Genomic DNA, 12,877 nt, shown 5'->3' on the forward strand with positions numbered 1-12,877 from the left:
CTCAAAGTGTCTTAGGTTTCCTTATCCCGACTCACTTTCTCCCTGGCCTTCCTTCCCTTTGAACTCTAAAAATGTTGACATAGCTTTCTCCTTTGGACCTATTAAGAAGCTAGGTCATATTCATTTCTGACCTACCTTTAGCCCACTCTCAGAGAAGCCTTATTGTGCTTGATCTGACACTCCGCAGGATTCCGAAAACAGATGACTGCACAGAAGGGCTCTCCGTGTCCTTGAGTTGCTGAGTCTCAGCGGCAAGGTCGGAACTTGAGAGCTCTTAATTTACTTATTTCATGGTTCTCCTTTTGCTCTGTCACACACGTCCTTTACCAGCCCTGGCATTACTTTTGCAAAGTGCAGTCCACGCAAGGGATCAGTATTGCAATGTATAGTTATGTGCGTACAGTTTCCAACATGTGGATGACATTCTCTGCAAGCTTTTTTGCTGGATACCTTTTCCAGCAATCTAATCTGGGGGCATGTCGGTTGTGGTAGTGGTGCCTTTTATGTGCTTGTTTGTTTTCCGTGGAGCTAAAGAAAATCAGATAGTTTAAAAGCATGGCCAAAGGGCATTTACCCCGGGTTGAGCACCTACACAGCTGCTCTGGGTAAGGTGGAAGCTCAGAGCAGGACATGCTGCCCACTTTTCTGAACTCCCAGAAATTGGGCCCATGCTCAGGCTGTGTGCTTGCTAGCTTTCCCCATGATTTGGGTTAGCTGCTTTCCTAGCCAGCCAGGCTGGCCTCTGGTGCTACAAGACACAGGTGGCTTTCAGGCTTGTATTGGTTTCCTCAGCGTGCCATAACAAAGTATCACAAACTGGGTGGCTTCAAACAACAGAAATGTATTCTCCCACAGTTCTGGAGGCTAGAAGTGTGTCCTAAATCAAGGTGTCCTAAGGGCCATCCTGAGACTCTGTGTAGAATCCTTCCTTGCCTCTTAGCTTCTGGTGGTGGTTGTTGGTCCTTGGTGTTTCTTGACTTGTAACTACATCACTCTAATCTCTGCCTTTTTAATACATGGTATTCTCCCAGAATGTCCCTGTGTCTTCTTATTAGGACACCAGCCATAGAGGCTTAAGAGCCCACTCTACTTCAGTACGACCTCATTTTAACTAATTACATCTCAATTTCCAAATAAATCACACTCTGAGGTAATGGGCTTTGGGACTTTAGGGGGACACAATTCAACCCAAACAGGACCTCTTCAGTTGAAATTCAGTTGCCAGGTACTTTGAAATGGGAGCGAAAAGGGTAGTCTGGGGACAGACAGGAGGAACAAGTATGAGACAATTTACTGATCAGAAGGGCACCTAAAGCTGTCAGGACAAGACAAAGTGGCAGGTGTCCAGCCAGCTTATTATACTTTCTCTTAGCTGATGTTTCGTGTCATGCTATTGTTTGCAAGTCATCTGGAAGGCAAGGAACATCTTTCTTGTTTTAGGGCTCGTGACAGTTTAACTTTTTGAAAATTTCATATTTTGGGGAATTCTAGAATAAAGAAGGAAGCTTCATTAACTGAGTCTGACTCCAAATGTAAGTTCAAATACACTTTCATTTGTATGTGGATACACTTGCATCCATAGCGTGATAGGTAGGTTTGATAGGTGGACTAATGGACCCCATAAGCTGCCCACACCCTAATCTCTAGAGCCTACGAATTTACCTTACGGGGCAGAGAGTTTGCAGAGGTGATTAAGTTAAGGATCTGGAGTCTCTTGGATTATCCGGGGGACCCTCAACAGCATCACAAGTGTCCTTATCAGAGGGAGGTCACATGTCAGGGAAGCAGAGGCAAAGAGAAGATGCTATGTACACTGGCTTTGAAGGTGGAGGCAGGGGCCACGAGCCCCTAGAAAAAGCAAAGAAAGAGGTTCTTGTTTAATTCTCCTGGAGATGGCATGGCCCCGTTGGCACCTTAATTTTAGCCCCTTCAGTCCCATGGTGGAATTCTGATCTCCAGAATTGTAAGAGATTAATTTCTGTTGTTGTAAGCCACGAAATTTGTGGTAGCTGTGGTGGAGCAGTCATAGAAAAATGTGTACATAGATTATGAATCTTGTATTTAAATTTAAAAATATGACTCTCTCTACATACACACATAAAGACATCAAGACTTGAAGAAAGTACAGTAAAACGTTAATAGTGGCTAACTCTGTTGGTAAGTTGATGAGTTATTTTTTTCATCATTACTAAGATTTCCTGAGTCTTCCAAGTTTTCAAGAAAAAAAAAATCTAATAGATTCTTGATTTTTTTTTTAATGTAAGGGAATATTATTCAGTTTTAAAGAGTCTTAAAATTCTGACACATGCTACAACATAGTTGAAACTTGAGGACATTATGCTATAATAAATGAAATAAGCCAGTTACAAAAAGACAAATACTATATGATTCTACTTTTATGAAGTACCTAGAGTAGTCAAATTTACAGAGACAGAAAGTAGAATGGTGGTTGCCAAAGGCTAGGGGGAGGGTGGAATGAGGGTGGTTGCTGAAGAGGCACAGAGTTTTAGTTTTGCAAGATGAAAAGAGTTTGGAGATTGGTTGCCCAACAGATGTGAATGTGCTTAATACTACTGAACCATACAGTTATAATTGGTTAGATAGATTTTATTTTATATGTATTTTATTACCTTTAAAATTTTTTTAAAGTTCATTTATACTATAAAAGGTGAGCTTCTGTGATGCTCTTAAAAATAAATATGCAGTATATGATGTGATCTTGGTTACATGAGGTTGTATTTTCTCTGCATCTTTTAAATCCCTTTGGAGCAACTGGGGTCATCCCTTCACATAAGCTTTAGGCTCATCCACTGGTATCCTTTTCTCTCTCAATTCTCCTGATTTTGCGCTTGTTTTTATTCTTTCACTCTTTGCTTGATCATTTTCCTCTGCTTAGGAACACGTTCGAGTCTTTTGGGGCTTTGTTAGACCTCTTAAGAGTCAATTGCTCTTTTTTGAAATGCTCCTTTATTTGGCTTTTACAACATAATTTGTATATTACACATACACTCTCCTTACAGACAGACACACACACTTCAAAACACTCGTGTATTATTGATCTCTGGCGTCTTTCCAGCATCCACATCCTCGTGTGCAAGACATGTGCAAGACACTATGACTCCTTTCTCTCTCCCACACCCACATATAATCAGGTATCATGGCTGATTAATTTCGCCTCCTATGTATTCGTCTAGCCCTATCCCGTCTTTAGTGTCAGGTTCCAGCCTATCTTGTCTGGGTGTTCCAATAGTTCAGTCTTGCCTCATCCTCCTCACTGCAAGCAGACTGATCTATCTAAATGATAAATTGGTCACGCTATGTACTTTCTGCCTTAAAGCCTTTTAGTTAAGGTGCACACCCTTCATCATGGCACCCAACACCCTCCATGACATAGTCCCTACCTGCCTGTCCAGACTTCTCTCCTTCTAGTCCCACCGCTCAAGTTACCTATCACGACCAACCACTTTCATAACTTGCTGTGGGCAATTTCTGGGCTTCCTACTTCTCATTTTCTCTGGCTGGAAAACCTTTTCCCTCCACCTCACTGGACTAATGCACAGCCATTTTATAGCATTTAGCTTAGGCATCCTCTCCTTTAAGAGTCTGCCCCAGTCCTCAAGGTACCCATAGTGCAGGTTAACTATTTATATGTCCTCCTTCGGGGGTAGCCCTTAAGCTGTTTAAGGACTGGGACCATCTTTCAAGTCATGTTGGTATTCCTAGCATCTAGCACAGTGCCTGGCACATAGTAGGCACTCACTCATTGTTGATTAATTAAAATGATTAGTGAAAAAACCCACTTTCACTGATAGGTTATATTTATAATTCACAAAATATTGAAAGCCCTTTTCCCTGACCACCATTGCCTTAATTATAAATTTTGATGGCAGAGACAAATGAAATTCTGATGAAAAGGAATAAGATCTCTGGAGGTGATACATTTCATTTTTCCATTAAGATTTTCACCTATTTATTGTAGTAGGGCATTTTTTGGGGGGTCGGGGGGGAGGTGGATCTTTTGACCTCTAGCGTCCTAATATGCAGGTCTGGAATGTAGCTTCACAAATCTATGTTCTGCACTATATACATCTGTTTGGCACATCTAGTTTTCCAGATTTGACCTACAAGTGGGATTGCCAGGGACATGACTTTGCTATCTTCCCTTCAACTGGTCAATGCTTTTGGATCCATTATATGACAGTGCAGAATGGAGTTTCTTGAAAGGGAACCGACATGGAAAAGCTGGCTAAACATGTGACCTAGTGTAGTTCTCAACTTTCCTAGGCTGTGTGACCTCTTGTGGGTCTTGGGGACCCTGTAGTAGCCCCTGGTACCAGCTGAAGCCCTTAGAGGTCCAACTGCCCCCAGGAGACAGGCTGGCACCCCTCCCGCTTCTCAGCCCCCGCAGGTCGCCGCTGCTGGACAGCTCAGCCTGGGTCACGTGCCGGCGTCCACTCCGCCGCCGGCGGACCCAGGCCCGCCCCAGCCGCAGGGCAGAGCCCGGGTGGATCACGCGCGCTGCAGCGGCCCGGGCTGGGTCCAGCCAATGGGCTGGCGGCGCCCGCATGACCCGCGCGGGCGGGAGGGCGTGGGGAAGCAGGCCGGGCGCGCACGCCGCCGGGCAGTATCACCGCCTCCGCCGCCGCCGGGTCGGGAAGTGAGCCTCCAGGCCTGCAGTGCGAGCGCGCGGGTGAGAGGATCCCGCAGCCGCCCGCACCTGGAGCGAAGCATGGCGGCCGCCAAGGTAAGCGTCGGCCCTTTGCCCCGAGGAACGCGCTGGCCGGATCCGGCCCGGAGGCGCTGGAGGCTCGGGCGTTCACGTGCCCGGTTGGTGCAACGGGGAAAGCAAATAGAAAGGGGCGCGGGGCAGCCGTTCCACCTTGCAGCAGCGGGAGGAGGGAGGTGATCACCACTCCCGGGCAGGACAGGCAGCCCGTGCGGGGACCGAGGCCCGACCTTGCGGCAGAAACTTTGCAGGCTGCACCCTCCCACTTGGCCCGGGTTGGGAGTCGGTGCCTGATCGGCGCCAGGCGGGCTGAGTCAAGGCCGGCGAGGAGAAGCCGGTGCGCCTGGGGCGGGGGAGGGACCGGGGTCAGTAGGTCCCCTGGGCCACCCCAGCGCGATCCTGCTCCTGACCCCGGTTGTAGTTGACCCGGGCTGCTGCTTTCAGGGGGCACAGCCGGGGCTGAAGCCTGATCCTCTTAGGTTTCAAAGACTCCGCCCTCCCGCGGGTGAGGAAGTCACCTTGACTTCCGTTTTGGAGATGGCTTGGGAGAGTTGGCCTGCGCGAGTCTGCGGACAAACTTCAGAGGACCCCCCCCACCCCGCAACCCCCACCTTTCTCATCCTTCTCCCCACTCTCCCCATCTGACAACACTTACATACCGGCCTCTGAGCGTTTGAGAGGCTTCTTTTTAGAAATGACAAAACAGATTGTCCTGGGAGCCTCTAACTCCTGTGAAGTTCTACTTAAAAGGAATTCTGCGTAATGTGAATCATTCACTAACCCAGAGGAAAGGCAACTCCGACAGCTTGACCTTTCCTCTTTCACCATTTCTTGAAACCTGGACACCATTTCAGTCTCTTTGGACTCCATTTCAACTTTTCTGGCAGAATACCATATTTAGTCCCAATCACTTGAATCATTGGAATTTATTGCTTTTAATTTTAAGTTCATGAAGGCAGCCCTTTAATCAAGCCTATACAACTTCTTAGCTCATTTTAAGTGCAGTGAACTTAAATATACCCAACATTTCAAACATTTGTCCTTAATCAAAACTCTGTGATAACCCTCAGGAGGAAAACATGGCCAACACATCATATTCCTGTTTATTCAAGCAAACTAATCACATTTGCAATGGAAATTGTAAGCAGACAAATACATTTAAATGCTGTTCTATGACTTAAGTTTCTCCAGGCTCCCAAAATCTGCAGGATTCTTCATGTTCTTAAACTATGTGTCCTAAGTGGCCTTTCTCTTTTCTGTAGTTACTCTGAGTTCCATCCACAGGAGTGGGCTGTGGGTGTGTGTGGGTGTATTGTGTGTGAAGACACAGGTATATGTAACTGTTTCATGAAGATTCTCAGAAGATCACAGGGAGTCATTTTGGAAGCCACATTAACCCTTTCAAGCGCAATAGCCCTTGATCTTTTCTTTGCATTACATTTAGGTGAAATCAGAGTATATGGTTTGGTGTGAATTAGTTCCTTCCAGGTGACTTCTTTCAGGTGGGAGTAGATACCCATACTTTACTGTCATTTTTCTATATCTGTAGATGAACTAAATAAATTTACTTAATTTGGATGTAAAATAATTGAGCAACCTAGATTGAGAAATCTGCATATAATTGGGATATGAGACTGATTAACTAGTATGAAGTAAGATAAGTGACAGGGAGGCAGGTTTAACTTTTTGGTTGTGTTTTTATTAAAGTGTCACATCATATCAATAAGTGCATTTGAATTTTAGCCAAGTAGTGAGAGTCAGGGAAGATGACACATTTCATTTTTACTCTTTGGAAACTTGTGTTTTTGTTTTTTTTCATTTATTTAAACTTGCCTCTTTTCAGGATGTTTGATGGCTCACGTCACATATACATATATTTATAATCCAACCGGACATCAAAATCAAGTCAGAGTAGTTGAGAAAAACAGGATAAAGGGAAAGTAAGATGAAGCCAGGACTAAGGTTAGTAGAAAATACAGATGTACTTGTTAGAGGTGACTGAATTTTCTAGTAGCCAAAGCAAAGAGGAAACAATCAGTGAGGTAAGTTACTTACGAGAGAGGTTTCCTTGTACTGCTATCTGAGGGCAGCCTCTCCCTACGTCCTTTTACATGCTGTGAGCAAACTGTGTTACATACTACCTCATGACCACAAATACATGTCTGTGGGTTCCCTAAGGCCATTTCTTATCATATCCGTCATTGTAACTCAAGGGCAATACGGTAAATGTACTCTTAAAAGGCCCCCACGTGAGCTGTTCTGGTCTCCTGTAGTGCAAGAGTGCCCCTTATTTACGTAGTTGCCTTTGGTCACTATATTTGTGGGGTAATTCTGTCTGCTAGTCAGTGATGGGCAGCACGAGTTACTGGTCATGCTTTCTGCTTTTTTTTCTGGAATGCATTTAGTATTATTCCATGTTGAACACAGAGCCAGAGGCTTAACAATCTCATCCTCTTAAAACTTAGGAGCCTGACTAGGAGAGAAGCTCACTTCATTGGAGTATCTAAGAAATTGGTCCAAGATTCTTGAACTCAACCATTGTAGGTGCATGCCAGCACTCAATGTGGTGAATTGTTTGAATATTTAAGCGGATTTGTTGGTTTCTGGATGAAGTTAGCCACAACTAGCAGTTTCTTGATCTCTTGTCCATTTATTAGTTTCCTTGGTCTTTCATGTACTCAAATGTAACTACTTATTCATATCCCTCTTCTTATTAAATAGGAAGGCTGAGAACCTAGTCTTTACTCTGCTTTTTGTTTCGATTTCTATGTGAAGAGTAATACTTAATGATGCAAGAGGTATTTGCTTTTTTTTCATGAAGTAACATTGGTCTAAAACTCTTGGTGTTGCGAGAAGAACTCAAAAAGCTTCCCTTCTCTCCTGCTTACTTTTGTAGGAAGGAATGGATGGGGGAAGAGTCAAGACCCATTGCAGTGAAAGGTAGAGAATTGAGAGCACATACCACAGTTAGGGGATAGCAGGTAATAAAACAAATCAAAGAGCTTCTAACAATTACGGAGTGCTTATGAGATATGAGACTTGGTTCTAAATGCTTTTCACTATTAACTCAGTGCCTCTAACGGTCCTATGAGGTATATGGTATCATCCCTGGTTTACAGGTGATCGAGACTTGGTTCTAAATGCTTTTCACTATTAACTCAGTGCCTCTAACGGTCCTATGAGGTATATAGTATCATCCCTGGTTTACAGGTGAAGACTGAGACACCAACAGGTGATGTAAGTGGCCTAAGAGCTGATCATTAGGAAGTGAAGGAGCAGGGGCACAAATCCAGTCAGTCTGGCTCCAGAGCCTATGCTCTTACCCTGTCTACCATATTGCCTGCCTTGTAGTTTAGCATGGTGTAGGGTAGAATATATGGGCAATGGGGAGATGGCTTAGGAGGGGAAATTAGGGTCCTCAGTGTAAACCAGACTTTTATTTAAGAACCACTTACATAGTGCCTACTGTGTGCCAGGCACTTTCCCAAGTGCTTTATAAATAATCCTCAGTTAATTTTCCTAATACCAAGAAGTAGGTGCCTTCTAGTTTTGTCCTCATTTTAAACTGAAGTCCAGAGAGATCAAGTAATTTCCTTAAGGATGTACAGCGAGTAAGCGATACAGCCTGCACCTGAACCTTTCCAGTCTGTGTTCAGAGTCTCTGCTCTGAATTCCTCTCCAACCAGGCCTTAAAAAGAGTTCCGTTTGCAAAGGTGCATGTGAGGGTTCACACACCATCAATGGTGGACATGCATATTTCCTGATCATCACAGCCCAGTACTTTGTATATGTAGAATCCTCTGGCAGATGGTATATGCTCCACTGCATTGTTAGTTGGTTGAGTGGCTTTTCTAATAGATGGTGCAGGCCACAGATTATCATATACCTTTTTTAAGCAGCTTTATTGAGATATAGTTCATATACCATACAGCTCACCCATTGAAAGTATACAATTCAATGGTGTTTTTTGTGTCTTCACAGAGTTGTGCAACTATCATCACCATCACATCCCCTTTGTAAAAATTTTAACCCAAATGTTCACTATTTAGTACTTGGGCTATATACTTAACCTCCATGTTTTTCATATTTCTCATCTATAACAAGACCCTCTTCAGAGGTTTGTTTTTGAGGATCAAATGTGATTGAGTTTCTTAAGGATATTCTTCAGATTGAAGGTTTCCTCTCCCTTATGGTAAAAACCTGCCGGGCATTTGGTAATAGAATAGAGCAGACCAGTTTGCATTTGGTAATAGAATAGAGCAGACCAGTTTGCATTTGGTAATAGAATAGAGCAGACCAGTTTTTGTGCTAGGCAGGAAGGAATTCTTGAGTTGGTTTTATGCTACGCAGATGATGGTATGTGTCTGTGGTTTCACTGATGTTTAGATTTAGTGTTTCTTAAATTGATGGCAGTGGATAGGCCTTGGGTTTTATATAACACATGATCTTCATTTCTCCCTCATCAGGTCTGTCCACTTTTATCAAGTGACGAAATGGTATCCTAGAAAAACTTGTAAGTGGCCCACATTCTCTTGAAATCCCTTTGCTTTCTGCACTGTTGTAGGCCAGGGGTTGTCAGCATATTATGGTCATATAAAAATGCTGTTGCCTGGGTCTTACCCAGCTGTTCTAATTTAATTGGTCTAAAATGTGGCCTGAGCCTCAAGGCATTTAAAAGCTCCCCAGGTGAATCAAATGTGCTTCTAAGACCACTGCTCTAGATGTTATCCTACTCGTTGCTTCTGTTGATCCTCTGATGGTTCCTTCTTGGGATAAGGAAGGAATGCAGTGAGATAAATGAAAATCCCTGGTATGTCAATTCAGAGGAAGGGTGTGTAAGGGTCCCTACAAGTTCTCTTCTTTCTTGACAATTTCTTTTCAGTCTTTCTGCCCTGTATAACCTTGGTGCTTAGGCATCAAGTTGATACAGTTTTGTAATTATCCTAGAATATAGGTTTTATCACCAGATTGATTAAAAGCTCATTTTTTCCTCCTGTGAAGTGGTTTTCCAGATCAGAGTAGGTGTTTAAGGAGAGAAAACTTGCAAAGAATAACTGGCCTTGAAGCCTTTCCCCTGACAACCTTAATTTGGTGTGTTTCCTACCAAACTGAGGTCACATAGCTTTACAAGCGTTGGTTAGTAAATACAGAACAGGGAGGTGGGAAGCGTTGTAAGTCAATGTGTAGTGTAAGAAAATCAGGGAGGAGGTCTTTTTGGATATTGTTGTCTTCTATAAGATTGCAAGGGGGGTGGGGGTTCTGACTCCTTCTGCTTCTTTGACTTTTTGTCCCATGAACTCTTAAATGGAATTATTCCTTCCTGTGTTCTCCACTATCTGTGAGGATTAGGCCCACTGAGCATGGTCCCTTCCTACTCTACTGATTCATAAGCACCTATCCTTCCTGCCATGTTTCCTTGGTTGCCTTTGGTGGGTTCTTAGAACAGAGGGATGTATGCGTTTGCAGATACATGTTGGTTCTGCTTGGGAGTAAGTAGTGTGCCTTGTGACAGTGACATAATGCCCTCAGCAAAATATTTAACAGCACTTGAACAAACCTTTTCTGTGGCCTGTGTCACGCGGGGCGTCATGCGGGATCTCTGATCCCGCTCCCCACATAAGAACGCAGGACATGGTGAGGCCAAAAAGGAACACCCACGGAGCCATAGATAGGGGAGTCATATCACTATAGTCTCGCTGGCAACTGGGTTGGAGACGCAGGAAACAGGAGCCACACGATCCGCAACCCTCACTGCGCCGCTTGCAGGCTCAGCCACCATCTTCTTGCTAGCCCCCCATTTTTCTGCTAGCGTAGCCACAGCAGTTATATTAGTGGCCCGTGGCTCACTGGTTACAGCTGATGGCCAACTAGCCACAGCTGATGGCCATCCAATCACAGTTGATGGCCATTTACTACCCGACTGAGCACCTTTCCATGTGAGGGCAAGAGCCTGGAAACTGCACTCCTGGCTCTGTCCCGACACCTGTTTAACCAGACCTTGTTTTTGGGTCAAACCGACCCCGTTAATGGTGGCTTTGGTCTGTTAGCTCAGAATTATTCTCAGTGTCTGATTTGTAGAGTGGTGGTCTGGTTTGTTGATTGGAAACGTTTAAGAGATAGAGTTGCTCATACTTGCCATTTCCTTTGGAAATTTGCTGTGCTGTTGCATGAGCGAAAATAGGTCTGGATGGTTCCTTTTGACTTTAGGTGCTGACAACATAGCAAAGTAGGCAGTGTTGAAATTCTTAGCAATTCAACCTAAATAAACCACTCTATTTAATGACTGTTATTAGGCTGGTAGCTTTGTCTTGATTTCCACATGTAGGCAGTTTCCACATGTTATCTATGAAAACTGTTGACTTGATATGAGACAGATATTTCAAGATACACTTACTGTTTTATGGTAAAATATCTTTTGCTTCAGACTTGTGCAGTAAAATTTGTAGGACAATTATAAGTCTAGAAAACATAAATAAGTGTAGGGGAGGAAAAAGTTTCCCTCGACCCTTCTAGGGTCCTTGGCTGGGTCTGAAAATTAAGCTGACAAAAACAACTTAACAGGAGAAACAGCATACCAGATTTTATTGAATTTTTGCACACACCTGGGAGCCTTCACAAGGGAATGAAGACCACGAAGAGTGGAGGCTTTTATTCCTTTTGGACAAAGAAACAGTAAATTGGTGAAGAATTGATAAGACAAAGTTAGGTTAGGGGTAGTAAGTGGTGAAGAAGTAATGAAGAAGACGAGGTTTAGTTTAACAAGGTTGGTTTGTACAGATTTCTCAGCCCCCAGTGCCCCACCTCCGATGATAAGAATGTCTTCTCTCCGCCCGATACAGGGAGGGAGACCTTTCACCTGGGAGTTTTATGACTAGTTTCCGGGAAGGAGCGTGTGCTGGTGGTTGGGGTCAAGATCAAAATGACCTTCCCGCTTCTGCTGTTTTCTCACACTACTTCAGCATAAGATATTCAATACGCGGAGGTGCTATATTTTGAGGTCATGTGTCCTGAACCCCATCCTAAGTCTGATTTGAACAGGCCTGTGACTCCAGGTACATCTTTGGTAATTGCTCCGAGTTAGACATGTGATGTGCATATGTCTGATCCAGGCCACAGCTGTAGGCTGAGCTGCAGAGGACCCCCGACTGCTCAGTCAGCACACAACTGCTCTCTCCTGTGGGAAGGGGCTTTGAGAACTTTTTATTTTTTTTTAATCCACAGCTCTGGTTTAGTGAAACAGCCCTTGCCTAGAAGGCATCAGAACCTGGGCCGTAGGCCCGCTGCCTTCACTGATGCTAACTTTTCTGGGTGCTTAGTATCACCATACGGAAAACAGGGACCATCTCTGACATCTGGGATGAGCAGATGAAATATAACGTGTGAAAGCACGTGGGGAATTATGAAGTCCTGAGGGAATATTAAGAGATGTTTGTTGGAGACGGTGGGACATTTCTACCTAACTGAAAAGCAGGGGACATAGCTATTTGGCCTACCTGAACAAAACATGGTGTGCTTTTCTTAAGCGTAGGGTCCACGAAATACAAGAATGGCTAGCCAGTGTAGCTGCTTCAATAATCAGATTCTCTGAGTGGTCGTTTTGGAGCCTTGTTACTGGAAGTTTCTGGTCCCAGGACCAGCAGCACTGGTTTTACTTGGGAGTTTTTGTTAGAATCACAGCATCTTTTGACTCACCCCAGGCCAAAGAGTCTGCAGTTTTAAACTAGATCCCCAGGGGATTGTATGCACATTCAAGTTTGAAGACTCTTGGTCTGGAACTCTCGGTACTGTGTCATTAAATGTAGCTGCCTTTCTAAACCAAGGGTGCAGCACCTTTTGAATAGGTTGTCGTCAGTCAGTTCAACTTCTTGCACAATAAATGCACAGTGACAAAATTCAGTATACATTTTTGGATTCTTCAGGCTCATTTTGATTCCACATTTGGGGCTAGAGTATTGTTTTGGAAAACATCTCTGAATTATTATTTAAGGGAATGTGTGCTTGTTATATAGGGGGTTGTACTTTTCTCCGTTAATTTACTGCCTGCTTCTCCTTAAAGTTCCTGAAATTGAACTTATGCCTGGTCTCTTTTTTGACATTCTCTCCTAAAGGTCACTCAGTTGTAAACCTGTTGGCCTGTCCTTATTTCTGGCC

General features: G+C 44.0%; 1 protein-coding gene across 2 annotated transcripts in view; it reads left to right on the forward strand.

Moving 5' to 3' along the window:
* Positions 1 to 4,523: 4,523 nt before the first annotated feature.
* SLC25A13 (solute carrier family 25 member 13) overlaps positions 4,524 to 12,877 on the forward strand; it is a 173,498-nt gene continuing 165,144 nt past the window's right edge. Inside the window, exon 1 of one of the 2 annotated variants that reach the window (XM_033088547.1) lies at positions 4,524 to 4,744. In XM_033088547.1, coding sequence (XP_032944438.1) covers positions 4,547 to 4,744 — 198 coding nt within the window. In that variant the 5' untranslated portion in view covers positions 4,524 to 4,546. The remainder of the gene's footprint in view (positions 4,745 to 12,877) is intronic. The other variant, XM_033088549.1, reaches the window with a different exon arrangement.

The sequence above is a fragment of the Rhinolophus ferrumequinum genome, chromosome 20, assembly GCF_004115265.2.
Source record: "Rhinolophus ferrumequinum isolate MPI-CBG mRhiFer1 chromosome 20, mRhiFer1_v1.p, whole genome shotgun sequence".
Taxonomy (NCBI): Eukaryota; Metazoa; Chordata; class Mammalia; order Chiroptera; family Rhinolophidae; genus Rhinolophus; species Rhinolophus ferrumequinum.